The sequence below is a fragment of the Clarias gariepinus genome, chromosome 28, assembly GCF_024256425.1.
Source record: "Clarias gariepinus isolate MV-2021 ecotype Netherlands chromosome 28, CGAR_prim_01v2, whole genome shotgun sequence".
Taxonomy (NCBI): Eukaryota; Metazoa; Chordata; class Actinopteri; order Siluriformes; family Clariidae; genus Clarias; species Clarias gariepinus.
In genome coordinates this window covers 20445907-20460088 of record NC_071127.1, presented here as the reverse complement: position 1 = coordinate 20460088, position 14182 = coordinate 20445907, and the positions used below count along the sequence as shown (strand labels likewise).

The following is a 14182-nucleotide window of genomic DNA, read 5'->3' as shown; positions in this document are numbered from 1 at the left end:
GCGTCTGTACAGTTAAAGGCTAGCCGACCTCTGATTCCAACTCTCTTCTTGGCCAACGTCCGCTCTCTGGATAACAAAATGGACCTGCTACATTTGAGGATTAATGCTCACTCTGAGATGAGAAATTGCGCTGTTCTCTGCCTAACGGTGATGTAACCACCACCAAGACAATTACCTGCTTTTTTAATCAGAAGCCCTGGCTGAATGCTGAAGTAAACGCTCTGCTGAAAGCTACGGATGCTGCATTTAGAGCAGGTGATGCATCAGCGCTAAAGTTGGCGAGGGAACAACTGACAGCAGGCGTTGTGAGGGCTAAAGCCACATACGTCTAAAAAATCCAGGGTCACCTTGTAACACTTGGATTTAATTAAACCACTAGTTACTTTGCTACGAGGTCGAGAATCAAAATACGGGTTTTTATACAACACTTCCGGTATTGCGCAAGTGTATTAAACCAAACAAACCAACAAACAAACAAACAAGGTGCACCAAAACCAATATATACAAAATATATACAAATATAAACAATGTGTATGGTGTATGCGGGTGTGTGAGTGTGTGTATGATTGTCCAGAGTTAATGATATTGCAGTGTGTGAAATGATGCACGGCAGAGATTGGCTCGGCCTCACCGGTATTGATGAAAAATCCGGGAGCTCGAGCAACGGAACGAGAGGTGAATTGTTAGTGTCTTTGAGGAATAATCCACCTGGGGAAAAGTACTCCTTTAGAACCATCAAACAAACTCTCTCTCAGAAAAAACAGCGCGCTAGGTAAATCTCTCCGTGCCGAGCCACTTGCCGGTTCCGGCTTTATACCGGCACACGTGACCCGCCGTCGCTTCCGGGTTCTCTCGCGCTGCGATCGCGCATGCTCGCGAGAGCTTACCCTGTGACCAACACTGTCAATGGGGACAAATAAAACCAGATCGGGCAATTTTACGAGCACAGGTGAGCAGCATTAGCTCCTTAATCCATTTCCCTGTTAGTTAAAATGCCCTTTTATTTGGCTGCGCTACAACCTTACTTCCAACGATCCGCGGAGTATGTGGAAGGGCATTAAGTGTACAACACCAAAGATGCACAATGCCCTCGGAACACTTCCCTGCCAGATACACTAAACTCATTCTATGCCCGCTTCGAGGAACATGACCACCCTCCTCCCTGTACCAAGCTCCCATCACTTCCTGATGTCACTTCCTGACATATTTTACACATTAAGCCCTTCAGCCGGGAACTGGATCCTAGACTTCCTGACCAACAGATCTCAAACTGTCAGGATCCATGATACCATCTCCTCCACCATCACCATCAGCACAGGCTCGCCTCAAGTTTGCGTTCTGGGCCTCCTCCTGTTCTCTCTATTGACGTATGACTGCATAGCGAGACACTCCAGCTGTCATATAGTCAAATTCGCAGATGACACAGCAGTAGTAGGACGCATCACTGACAACGATGAATCCTTTTACAGAGAGGAGGTAGAATAACTGGTACAGGGGTGTAGGGGAAAAAAAACTCTGCATCAATGTAAAAAAGACCAAAGAGATGGTGGTGGACTTCAGAAAGGACAAGCGAACTCCTCTCCCCCTACACATTGATGGAGCAGCTGTGGAAGTGGTCTCCAGCTTTAAGTACCTAGGCGTCCATATAGCTAAGGACTTAAACTGGAGCGTCAACACCTCGGGCCTGATTAAAAAGGCCCAGCAACGCCTCTACTTCCTCAGGAAGCTAAAACGAGCTGGGCCTGGGAGCCTGGTTCTGAAGAGTTTCTATCGAGGAGTGGTAGAAAGCATCATCAGCTCCTACATCACTGTGTGGCATGGCAATAGCACCGTAGCTGAAAGGAAAGCCTCAGCATTATTAAGGACACCACTCACCCTGCACATTCTCTATTTCAACCTCTTCCCACAGGCAGAAGGCTGAGGAGCCTTCAGTGCAAGACCACCAGGCTCAAAAACCGCTTTTACCCTTAAGCAATTAGACTGCTGAACTCTAGCCGTGCTCTGTAGGTCCTCTCCCATTAAACACAATTACATTAAAAACTGCTACTTTTGGATAGTATTTTATTACAACAAACAGTGGTGTGAAAAACTATTTGCCCCCTTCCTGATTTCTTATTTGTTTGTCACACTTAAATGTTTTTGCTCATCAAAAACCGTTAACTATTAGTCAAAGATAACATAATTGAACACAAAATGCAGTTTTTAAATGAAGGTTTACGTTATTAAGGGAGAAAAAAACCCTCCAAATCTACATGGCCCTGTGTGAAAAAGTGATTGCCCCCCTTGTTAAAAAATAACTTAACTGTGGTTTATCACACCTGAGTTCAATTTCTGTAGTCACCCCCAGGCCTGATTACTGCCACACCTGTTTCAATCAAGAAATCACTTAAATAGGAGCTACCTGGCACAGAGAAGTAGACCAAAAGCACCTCAAAAGCGAGACATCATGCCAAGATCCAAAGAAATTCAGGAACAAATGAGAACAAAAGTAATTGAGATATATCAGTCTGGTAAAGGTTATAAAGCCATTTCTAAAGCTTTGGGACTCCAGTGAACCACAGTGAGGGCCATTATCCACAAATGGCAAAAACATGAAACAGTGGTGAACCTTCCCAGGAGTGGCCGGCCGACCAAAATTACCCCAAGAGCGCAGAGACAACTCATCCGAGAGGCCACAAAAGACCGCAGGACAACATCTAAAGAACCGCAGGCCTCACTTGCCTCAATTAAGGTCAGTGTTCACGACTCCACCATAAGAAAGAGACTGGGCAAAAACGGCCTCTGCATGGCAGATTTTCAGGGCGCAAACCACTTTTAAACAAAAAGAACATCAAAGCTCGTCTCAATTTTGCTAAAAAAAAAAACATCTCAATGCTTGCCAAGACTTTGGGGAAAATACCTTGTGGACCGACGAGACAAAAGTTGAACTTTTTGGAAGGTGCGTGTCCCGTTCCATCTGGCGTAAAAGTAACACAGCATTTCAGAAAAAGAACATCATACCAACAGTAAAATATGGTGGTGGTAGTGTGATGGTCTGGGGTTGTTTTGCTGCTTCAGGACCTGGAAGGCTTGCTGTGATAGATGGAACCATGAATTCTACTGTCTACCAAAAAAGCCTGAAGGAGAATGTCCGGCCATCTGTTCGTCAACTCAAGCTGAAGCGATCTTGGGTGCTGCAGCAGGACAATGACCCAAAACACACCAGCAAATCCACCTCTGAATGGCTGAAGTAAAACAAAATGAAGACTTTGGAGTGGCCTAGTCAAAGTCCTGACCTGAATCCTATTGAGATGTTGTGGCATGACCTTAAAAAGGTGGTTCATGCTAGAAAACCCTCAAATAAAGCTAAATTTCAAAGATGAGTGGGCCAAAATTCCTCCAGAGCGAGTAAAAGACTCGTTGCAAGTTATCGCAAACGCTTCTTTGCAGTTATTGCTGCTAAGGGTGGCGCAACCAGTTATTAGGTTCAGGGGGCAATTACTTTTTCACACAGGGCCATTTAGGTTTGGATTTTTTTTCTCCCTAAATAATAAAAACCATCATTTAAAAACTGCATTTTGTGTTTACTTGTGTTATCTTTGACTAATAGTTAAATGTGTTTGATGATCAGAAACATTTTGTGTGACAAAGATGCAAAAGAATAAGAAATCAGGAAGGGGGCAAATAGTTTTTCACACCACTGTATCTCTATATTTTAGTGTAATATATAACTGTATGGTGCAATACATATATAACCCTATAAGTCGAATGTACAATGTGTGCAATACGGTCTCTGAAAATGTGCAATACACTATGTATAGTTTATGTCTAAATCCCTGCATAATATACCTCTGTCATAATATATGACTGCTCTTATTTATATTTATGTGTATACAAATATACACCCTTACATTTATACTACTATGCTATCTCAGTGGCTTAAACGGGATCTGGGTCCTAATTTCGTACCAGAACATGGAAGAACATGGTAAAGCATCCTTGTATCCTTGATAGTCTTTTAAGGTCACGAGCAGTTGTCTAAGCATTTCTTCTCTTTCTTTCTTTAACGCCATGCCAGCTTCTATGGCTATATTCATGGCAAAAGGCATTTTTGTTATTTAAAAAACTAGATAGGATGTTTAAGTTTATTTTTTCTAAGAATTTTAAAACCATAGTTGGATTTACTTGTTCAAATACTTTAAAAGTATCAATAGAATAAAACAAGTTCCTTAAAGGAGTAAGAGTCAAATCAAATGTTTGATGGACAACTGGGTTCTGCATGGCGAACATTTTGGTGGATTTTCTCTTGACAGTAAAAATGTGTGTTGCGTGTGTGTGTGCGCGCGCGCGCGTCTAAACATTTCATATTGTACGGTGTATGTGACTTAAAATTTGAAGTAACAAAATTCTAGTGATGCTACATACTAGTTCTAAATAGCTCTGTACTGCTAGAAACTACTTTGATCTAGAACAATTCAGCTTAAAATTTTATTCAAGTGGCTCCTTGAAAATTACTCTGAAATACATAAACCTACTCAAATTTTATTTGTATAGCGCTTTTAACAATTGGCATTGTCCCAAAGCAGCTTTACACAATTAAAAGAATTACTCAAGTTTGTATGGAATTTGAATGTGTGAGTCAAAATGGTCAGATAGTCCTAAACCCACACGACAGGAGATGGCTCTTTGACAGAAAACATGGGTGGCTCTTAAAAGAGCCGTTGTGTTGATGAAGGCGGCGGTGACGCGCTTTACTTGGAGCTGGTGTATTTAGTCACGGCCTTGGTGCCCTCGGACACAGCGTGCTTGGCCAACTCACCGGGCAGCAACAGGCGCACGGCGGTCTGGATCTCCCTGGAAGTGATGGTGGAGCGTTTGTTGTAATGAGCCAGACGAGAGGACTCACCGGCAATGCGCTCGAAGATGTCGTTGACGAACGAATTCATGATTCCCATCGCCTTGGACGAAATGCCGGTGTCGGGGTGAACCTGCTTCAGGACTTTGTACACGTAGATAGCGTAGCTCTCCTTCCTGGACTTTCTGCGCTTCTTGCCTCCTTTGCCGGCGGTCTTGGTCACGGCTTTCTTCGAGCCCTTCTTGGGGGCGGTCTTGGCTGGCTCAGGCATGGTGCTGCTGTTTCACAACGAAACTAAAAGAAGAATGAATAGCTCCGCCCGAGGGCCCTCTATGTAAAGGCTACATTGTAATTAGGCACAAGCCAAGAACGGATTTTGATTGGTCGACATTTTTAAAATTCCTCCCATGGAGGACCTCCTACCGCCCCAGTCTTTTCCTGTTACTCTTCCACCCTTCGCTTTGTGTCCCTTCCCGCCGTTTTAGTTTTATTTAAAAAAATAATAATAATATATATATATATATATATTATTTTTTTTAATACAAGGTGCCACAGAATAACAGGATTTTTTAATGCGTATTGGTAGCCATTAACAGGTGGTAGCACTGCGGGTCAGTGACATTTAGTTAAATATACTTTAGTATTTCTACAAGTTTTAGGTTTCAATTACTATGAATATATTTTTTTTCTTTTATCGCTTCTAGTTTTATTGGATTGTAAAAAAGTTCCCTTTTTTTGTCACCCCGGATTTAAAAAAAATAGACAAGGATATTTACAATAATTTCATCCAGAAAATAAGTAAATCACGTGTTCAACCGTGAAAAAATATGTACATATAATTTGTAAATAAATATCTTTCAGTCTTTCAGTGTAACTAGTGTGTGTACCAAACTTTAAATGCTTTGTTCATGTCTTGTGATGCTTTAAATGGATTCTGAAAACGCTTTCCCGATTATTTCGATAAGTTGAACACTCGAACACAGACTTCAGACTGTGTCCGAGAGATTGACTTTAAATTTCTTTATCTAGCTCCCTCAACTGCCCGCATATATCGTTACAAGTGTTATGAAAGTTTTAAACGGTATTATTTTGTACACGGTGTATAAGCCTAAAATACATTTTTACACACACACTTAAAATTGGCTGGCTCTTTTGCTGGAGATGTGGGTGGCTCTTAAAAGAGCCGTTGTATTCGCTTCGTTAGCCGTTGGAGTGTTTAACCGCCGAAGCCGTACAGGGTGCGGCCCTGGCGTTTCAGCGCGTACACCACATCCATGGCGGTGACGGTCTTTCTCTTAGCATGCTCGGTGTAGGTGACAGCATCGCGGATGACGTTCTCCAGAAATACCTTGAGAACACCGCGAGTCTCCTCGTAGATCAGGCCGGAAATACGTTTCACTCCGCCACGGCGCGCCAAACGGCGAATAGCGGGCTTGGTGATTCCCTGGATGTTATCGCGGAGAACTTTACGGTGACGCTTGGCGCCTCCCTTCCCGAGTCCTTTCCCGCCTTTACCTCTTCCTGACATCGTGCTACTTTCACAAAGCTAAACAACAAACTGGTACTTAGAGTTCAACAATGACGTTTTTTATTCGTCTCCAGAGGACCTACTTGAGACCAGGAGAGGAGGAGGGACTAAGACCAACGGTCGTGTAATATGATGTTTTCCCTTTTAATAATAGTTAGAGGAGGAGAAGTACTTTTTTTTCCTTAAATATATAAAAAATGCTTGATTATATTTTATACTAAATAAATCATACATCCAAACTGTAAATAAGCATCCACAAGACCTGATAGAAATATAAATTTTAATATAACGTAAGTATCAGTAGTACTTTGTATATTTTGCTTATACGGTATAAATGTTGAAACATTGTTTCATACCAGTGTAATTAACAGTATAAAAATGAAGCATTTGTCACCATGTATATGTGTCGTGTAATGTGTAAAACCTTTCTTAAAAAGTTTGATTAAAACCGCAAGAGCGCAGAAACACACACACACACACACACACACACGCGGGCAACTTGGTAACGATTTTGGTATGAAACGCTCGTACCAGGAGGAAACCCGACAAGCACAGGGGGAATGTGCAAACTCCCCGCACACAGACCTGAAGCAGGATTTGAACCCGCAACATTTGAGGTACAAGATCACAGTGCTTAAGAAAAAACTTACTAAACTCGGCCACAAGATCAGTTTAGACTATATTAGAGAGCACTAGTAAACGGTTGCTTACATTTTCGCTTTTCTTTGAACGCGTTAACGTAGTGGGTCATGTCTGGAAGAGGCAAAACCGGCGGGAAAGCGCATGACCAAGGCCAAGACTCGCTCATCCAGGGCCGGTCTGCAGTTCCCCGTGGGCCGAGTCCACAGGCTCCTCCGTAAAGGGAACTACGCTGAGCGCGTTGGTGCCGGCGCTCCGGTCTACTTGGCTGCTGTGCTGGAGTATCTGACTGCTGAGATCCTGGAGTTGGCTGGTAACGCCGCCCGCGACAACAAGAAGACCCGTATCATCCCCCGGCACCTGCAGCTCGCCGTGCGTAACGATGAGGAGCTGAACAAACTGCTCGGCGGAGTGACCATCGCTCAGGGTGGTGTGCTGCCCAACATCCAGGCTGTGCTTCTGCCCAAGAAGACCGAGACCAAGTAATTTTACCTACTGCTGCGTTTGTCAGTATCCAAAGGCTCTTTTAAGAGCCACCCATTTTCCATTAAAAATACTGTTTTCCTCATCAGTTCACAAACACTTGTAATAACACGTAAATTAATATGACTTATAAATATTTTGTAATAAGAGGTTACATGACAATGAGAATTGTTCGTTGGAGATCTCTTCTATATAATGTGTGTAACTACTAGCATCATTAATTCTACAGTATCAGTTCAGTCAATTGAATCATCTAAGTTAAATATGTGAATGTTTTTTTTTTTTCTTTTTAGTTGAGCAGCAGTATAATTAGGAATATGAGACCGGAATAGTATTTTCAGAGTGGAACCAATGTTCTCCAGTCAGAGAAGAGTCAGGGTTCAATTGTGTGGGACACTATATACTTGTCCATGTGAGAGTTGTGTTCGGCAGACAGTAATATTTTAAGGTACAGTGTTGTGCAGAATTGTTTGTCTGGAGGCTTTTATGGAATTAATACATGTAAAGATTTAGTTCATTTTCTCCCTTCAATTTCTTCCGACGAATGAGGTATGTGGTATTTTACTTAAAAACTGTACTTAAAGGTACCGCACGCTAGCGGAACTTACACAAAAGGAATGTGATGGTCAGCAACGACAAAAAGCCTCATGGGGCTTTTAGAATAAGAATAAAATGGGCATGAAATTTGCTACCGTGTTTTAACGCTGCATTATAAATGTGATCATTTTGAGATGTATAAGTACGAAACAATGTATAACCTTGTAAATACACTTTTTAAAAATGCAAGCAACCCGTTCGGTTTTGAGACAAGGGTAGCTGCAGATTGGAGTAATGGGCGTGCTAAAAGGTTGGGGCGTGCCGAAAGGGTTGAGAGAAATGTAATTTCAATTCTCTATATGTATGCACTGTGGGTTTAATATGGTTAAGGCTAGAAGAAACACAGCTCAAGCTCTATTGGGCATGCGCACATCAAAACGTTTTTTTTTTTTCTCACTATACAACAATAAAATTTTTGGTTTACAAGAAAGGATTAGTTGTAGACATGAAAAATGATCCAATAGGTATAACAATTCATTTCATTGTTAGTTTCCGGTTGGAGCCATATATCCCTTTTAGCCACGACCATGACTCAAACACGCGAGGATGCCGTCAGTAATCCGTGGCAACGCAGTAGAATGTTTAGAAAGGAATATTTGTAATATCGATATTTTACAGGAAAAGAATGGAATTTTAATATAGAGAATTATGTTGGCTGCATTACTTAAACGCATTAGAAAGAACAATAGCGTTTAATATTAGCCTTTAAACAGGCTACTCCAATCTGCAGCTACCCTTGTCTCAAAACCGAACGGGTTGCTTGCATTTTTAAAAAGTGTATTTACAAGGTTATACATTGTTTCGTACTTATACATCTCAAAATGATCACATTTATAATGCAGCGTTAAAACACGGTAGCAAATTTCATGCCCATTTTATTCTTATTCTAAAAGCCCCATGAGGCTTTTTGTCGTTGCTGACCATCACATTCCTTTTGTGTAAGTTCCGCTAGCGTGCGGTACCTTTAAGTACAGTTTTTAAGTAAAATACCACATACCTCATTCGTCGGAAGAAATTGAAGGGAGAAAATGAACTAAATCTTTACATGTATTAATTCCATAAAAGCCTCCAGACAAACAATTCTGCACAACACTGTACCTTAAAATATTACTGTCTGCCGAACACAACTCTCACATGGACAAGTATATAGTGTCCCACACAATTGAACCCTGACTCTTCTCTGACTGGAGAACATTGGTTCCACTCTGAAAATACTATTCCGGTCTCATATTCCTAATTATACTGCTGCTCAACTAAAAAGAAAAAAAAAAAACATTCACATATTTAACTTAGATGATTCAATTGACTGAACTGATACTGTAGAATTAATGATGCTAGTAGTTACACACATTATATAGAAGAGATCTCCAACGAACAATTCTCATTGTCATGTAACCTCTTATTACAAAATATTTATAAGTCATATTAATTTACGTGTTATTACAAGTGTTTGTGAACTGATGAGGAAAACAGTATTTTTAATGGAAAATGGGTGGCTCTTAAAAGAGCCTTTGGATACTGACAAACGCAGCAGTAGGTAAAATTACTTGGTCTCGGTCTTCTTGGGCAGAAGCACAGCCTGGATGTTGGGCAGCACACCACCCTGAGCGATGGTCACTCCGCCGAGCAGTTTGTTCAGCTCCTCATCGTTACGCACGGCGAGCTGCAGGTGCCGGGGGATGATACGGGTCTTCTTGTTGTCGCGGGCGGCGTTACCAGCCAACTCCAGGATCTCAGCAGTCAGATACTCCAGCACAGCAGCCAAGTAGACCGGAGCGCCGGCACCAACGCGCTCAGCGTAGTTCCCTTTACGGAGGAGCCTGTGGACTCGGCCCACGGGGAACTGCAGACCGGCCCTGGATGAGCGAGTCTTGGCCTTGGTCATGCGCTTTCCCGCCGGTTTTGCCTCTTCCAGACATGACCCACTACGTTAACGCGTTCAAAGAAAAGCGAAAATGTAAGCAACCGTTTACTAGTGCTCTCTAATATAGTCTAAACTGATCTTGTGGCCGAGTTTAGTAAGTTTTTTCTTAAGCACTGTGATCTTGTACCTCAAATGTTGCGGGTTCAAATCCTGCTTCAGGTCTGTGTGCGGGGAGTTTGCACATTCCCCCTGTGCTTGTCGGGTTTCCTCCTGGTACGAGCGTTTCATACCAAAATCGTTACCAAGTTGCCCGCGTGTGTGTGTGTGTGTGTGTGTGTGTGTGTGTGTGTTTCTGCGCTCTTGCGGTTTTAATCAAACTTTTTAAGAAAGGTTTTACACATTACACGACACATATACATGGTGACAAATGCTTCATTTTTATACTGTTAATTACACTGGTATGAAACAATGTTTCAACATTTATACCGTATAAGCAAAATATACAAAGTACTACTGATACTTACGTTATATTAAAATTTATATTTCTATCAGGTCTTGTGGATGCTTATTTACAGTTTGGATGTATGATTTATTTAGTATAAAATATAATCAAGCATTTTTTATATATTTAAGGAAAAAAAAGTACTTCTCCTCCTCTAACTATTATTAAAAGGGAAAACATCATATTACACGACCGTTGGTCTTAGTCCCTCCTCCTCTCCTGGTCTCAAGTAGGTCCTCTGGAGACGAATAAAAAACGTCATTGTTGAACTCTAAGTACCAGTTTGTTGTTTAGCTTTGTGAAAGTAGCACGATGTCAGGAAGAGGTAAAGGCGGGAAAGGACTCGGGAAGGGAGGCGCCAAGCGTCACCGTAAAGTTCTCCGCGATAACATCCAGGGAATCACCAAGCCCGCTATTCGCCGTTTGGCGCGCCGTGGCGGAGTGAAACGTATTTCCGGCCTGATCTACGAGGAGACTCGCGGTGTTCTCAAGGTATTTCTGGAGAACGTCATCCGCGATGCTGTCACCTACACCGAGCATGCTAAGAGAAAGACCGTCACCGCCATGGATGTGGTGTACGCGCTGAAACGCCAGGGCCGCACCCTGTACGGCTTCGGCGGTTAAACACTCCAACGGCTAACGAAGCGAATACAACGGCTCTTTTAAGAGCCACCCACATCTCCAGCAAAAGAGCCAGCCAATTTTAAGTGTGTGTGTAAAAATGTATTTTAGGCTTATACACCGTGTACAAAATAATACCGTTTAAAACTTTCATAACACTTGTAACGATATATGCGGGCAGTTGAGGGAGCTAGATAAAGAAATTTAAAGTCAATCTCTCGGACACAGTCTGAAGTCTGTGTTCGAGTGTTCAACTTATCGAAATAATCGGGAAAGCGTTTTCAGAATCCATTTAAAGCATCACAAGACATGAACAAAGCATTTAAAGTTTGGTACACACACTAGTTACACTGAAAGACTGAAAGATATTTATTTACAAATTATATGTACATATTTTTTCACGGTTGAACACGTGATTTACTTATTTTCTGGATGAAATTATTGTAAATATCCTTGTCTATTTTTTTTAAATCCGGGGTGACAAAAAAAGGGAACTTTTTTACAATCCAATAAAACTAGAAGCGATAAAAGAAAAAAAATATATTCATAGTAATTGAAACCTAAAACTTGTAGAAATACTAAAGTATATTTAACTAAATGTCACTGACCCGCAGTGCTACCACCTGTTAATGGCTACCAATACGCATTAAAAAATCCTGTTATTCTGTGGCACCTTGTATTAAAAAAAATAATATATATATATATATATATTATTATTATTTTTTTAAATAAAACTAAAACGGCGGGAAGGGACACAAAGCGAAGGGTGGAAGAGTAACAGGAAAAGACTGGGGCGGTAGGAGGTCCTCCATGGGAGGAATTTTAAAAATGTCGACCAATCAAAATCCGTTCTTGGCTTGTGCCTAATTACAATGTAGCCTTTACATAGAGGGCCCTCGGGCGGAGCTATTCATTCTTCTTTTAGTTTCGTTGTGAAACAGCAGCACCATGCCTGAGCCAGCCAAGACCGCCCCCAAGAAGGGCTCGAAGAAAGCCGTGACCAAGACCGCCGGCAAAGGAGGCAAGAAGCGCAGAAAGTCCAGGAAGGAGAGCTACGCTATCTACGTGTACAAAGTCCTGAAGCAGGTTCACCCCGACACCGGCATTTCGTCCAAGGCGATGGGAATCATGAATTCGTTCGTCAACGACATCTTCGAGCGCATTGCCGGTGAGTCCTCTCGTCTGGCTCATTACAACAAACGCTCCACCATCACTTCCAGGGAGATCCAGACCGCCGTGCGCCTGTTGCTGCCCGGTGAGTTGGCCAAGCACGCTGTGTCCGAGGGCACCAAGGCCGTGACTAAATACACCAGCTCCAAGTAAAGCGCGTCACCGCCGCCTTCATCAACACAACGGCTCTTTTAAGAGCCACCCATGTTTTCTGTCAAAGAGCCATCTCCTGTCGTGTGGGTTTAGGACTATCTGACCATTTTGACTCACACATTCAAATTCCATACAAACTTGAGTAATTCTTTTAATTGTGTAAAGCTGCTTTGGGACAATGCCAATTGTTAAAAGCGCTATACAAATAAAATTTGAGTAGGTTTATGTATTTCAGAGTAATTTTCAAGGAGCCACTTGAATAAAATTTTAAGCTGAATTGTTCTAGATCAAAGTAGTTTCTAGCAGTACAGAGCTATTTAGAACTAGTATGTAGCATCACTAGAATTTTGTTACTTCAAATTTTAAGTCACATACACCGTACAATATGAAATGTTTAGACGCGCGCGCGCGCACACACACACGCAACACACATTTTTACTGTCAAGAGAAAATCCACCAAAATGTTCGCCATGCAGAACCCAGTTGTCCATCAAACATTTGATTTGACTCTTACTCCTTTAAGGAACTTGTTTTATTCTATTGATACTTTTAAAGTATTTGAACAAGTAAATCCAACTATGGTTTTAAAATTCTTAGAAAAAATAAACTTAAACATCCTATCTAGTTTTTTAAATAACAAAAATGCCTTTTGCCATGAATATAGCCATAGAAGCTGGCATGGCGTTAAAGAAAGAAAGAGAAGAAATGCTTAGACAACTGCTCGTGACCTTAAAAGACTATCAAGGATACAAGGATGCTTTACCATGTTCTTCCATGTTCTGGTACGAAATTAGGACCCAGATCCCGTTTAAGCCACTGAGATAGCATAGTAGTATAAATGTAAGGGTGTATATTTGTATACACATAAATATAAATAAGAGCAGTCATATATTATGACAGAGGTATATTATGCAGGGATTTAGACATAAACTATACATAGTGTATTGCACATTTTCAGAGACCGTATTGCACACATTGTACATTCGACTTATAGGGTTATATATGTATTGCACCATACAGTTATATATTACACTAAAATATAGAGATACAGTGGTGTGAAAAACTATTTGCCCCCTTCCTGATTTCTTATTCTTTTGCATCTTTGTCACACAAAATGTTTCTGATCATCAAACACATTTAACTATTAGTCAAAGATAACACAAGTAAACACAAAATGCAGTTTTTAAATGATGGTTTTTATTATTTAGGGAGAAAAAAAATCCAAACCTAAATGGCCCTGTGTGAAAAAGTAATTGCCCCCTGAACCTAATAACTGGTTGCGCCACCCTTAGCAGCAATAACTGCAAAGAAGCGTTTGCGATAACTTGCAACGAGTCTTTTACTCGCTCTGGAGGAATTTTGGCCCACTCATCTTTGAAATTTAGCTTTATTTGAGGGTTTTCTAGCATGAACCACCTTTTTAAGGTCATGCCACAACATCTCAATAGGATTCAGGTCAGGACTTTGACTAGGCCACTCCAAAGTCTTCATTTTGTTTTACTTCAGCCATTCAGAGGTGGATTTGCTGGTGTGTTTTGGGTCATTGTCCTGCTGCAGCACCCAAGATCGCTTCAGCTTGAGTTGACGAACAGATGGCCGGACATTCTCCTTCAGGCTTTTTTGGTAGACAGTAGAATTCATGGTTCCATCTATCACAGCAAGCCTTCCAGGTCCTGAAGCAGCAAAACAACCCCAGACCATCACACTACCACCACCATATTTTACTGTTGGTATGATGTTCTTTTTCTGAAATGCTGTGTTACTTTTACGCCAGATGGAACGGGACACGCA

General features: G+C 41.5%; 4 protein-coding genes and 2 pseudogenes across 4 annotated transcripts; 3 read left to right on the top strand and 3 right to left on the bottom strand.

Annotated features, from left to right (window-relative positions):
* Positions 1-4625: 4625 nt before the first annotated feature.
* LOC128516155 (histone H2B-like) lies at positions 4626-5172 on the bottom strand. The gene has a single exon (XM_053490463.1). It carries the CDS (start codon positions 5103-5105, stop codon positions 4731-4733), a length of 375 nt encoding a protein of 124 aa, XP_053346438.1. The 5' UTR covers positions 5106-5172; the 3' UTR covers positions 4626-4730.
* A 793-nt stretch (positions 5173-5965) lies between these two features.
* On the bottom strand, positions 5966-6362 carry LOC128516163 (histone H4). The gene has a single exon (XM_053490469.1). It carries the CDS (start codon positions 6360-6362, stop codon positions 6051-6053), a length of 312 nt encoding a protein of 103 aa, XP_053346444.1. The 3' UTR covers positions 5966-6050.
* Positions 6363-7111: 749 nt separating this feature from the next.
* LOC128516160 (histone H2A-like) lies at positions 7112-7487 on the top strand (annotated as a pseudogene).
* A 2137-nt stretch (positions 7488-9624) lies between these two features.
* Positions 9625-10000, bottom strand: LOC128516159 (histone H2A-like; annotated as a pseudogene).
* Positions 10001-10759: 759 nt separating this feature from the next.
* On the top strand, positions 10760-11156 carry LOC128516162 (histone H4). The gene has a single exon (XM_053490468.1). The coding sequence runs from the start codon at positions 10760-10762 to the stop codon at positions 11069-11071; it is 312 nt and encodes a 103-aa protein (XP_053346443.1). The 3' UTR covers positions 11072-11156.
* A 793-nt stretch (positions 11157-11949) lies between these two features.
* LOC128516154 (histone H2B-like) lies at positions 11950-12488 on the top strand. The gene has a single exon (XM_053490462.1). The coding sequence runs from the start codon at positions 12017-12019 to the stop codon at positions 12389-12391; it is 375 nt and encodes a 124-aa protein (XP_053346437.1). The 5' UTR covers positions 11950-12016; the 3' UTR covers positions 12392-12488.
* Positions 12489-14182: the final 1694 nt, after the last annotated feature.

What these genes read in the sequence shown, in the direction of transcription:
- LOC128516154 (XM_053490462.1), top strand. Translation starts at nt 12,017, where the DNA reads ATGCCTGAGCCAGCCAAGACCGCCCCCAAGAAGGGCTCGAAGAAAGCC.
- LOC128516155 (XM_053490463.1), bottom strand. Translation starts at nt 5,105, where the DNA reads ATGCCTGAGCCAGCCAAGACCGCCCCCAAGAAGGGCTCGAAGAAAGCC.
- LOC128516162 (XM_053490468.1), top strand. Translation starts at nt 10,760, where the DNA reads ATGTCAGGAAGAGGTAAAGGCGGGAAAGGACTCGGGAAGGGAGGCGCC.
- LOC128516163 (XM_053490469.1), bottom strand. Translation starts at nt 6,362, where the DNA reads ATGTCAGGAAGAGGTAAAGGCGGGAAAGGACTCGGGAAGGGAGGCGCC.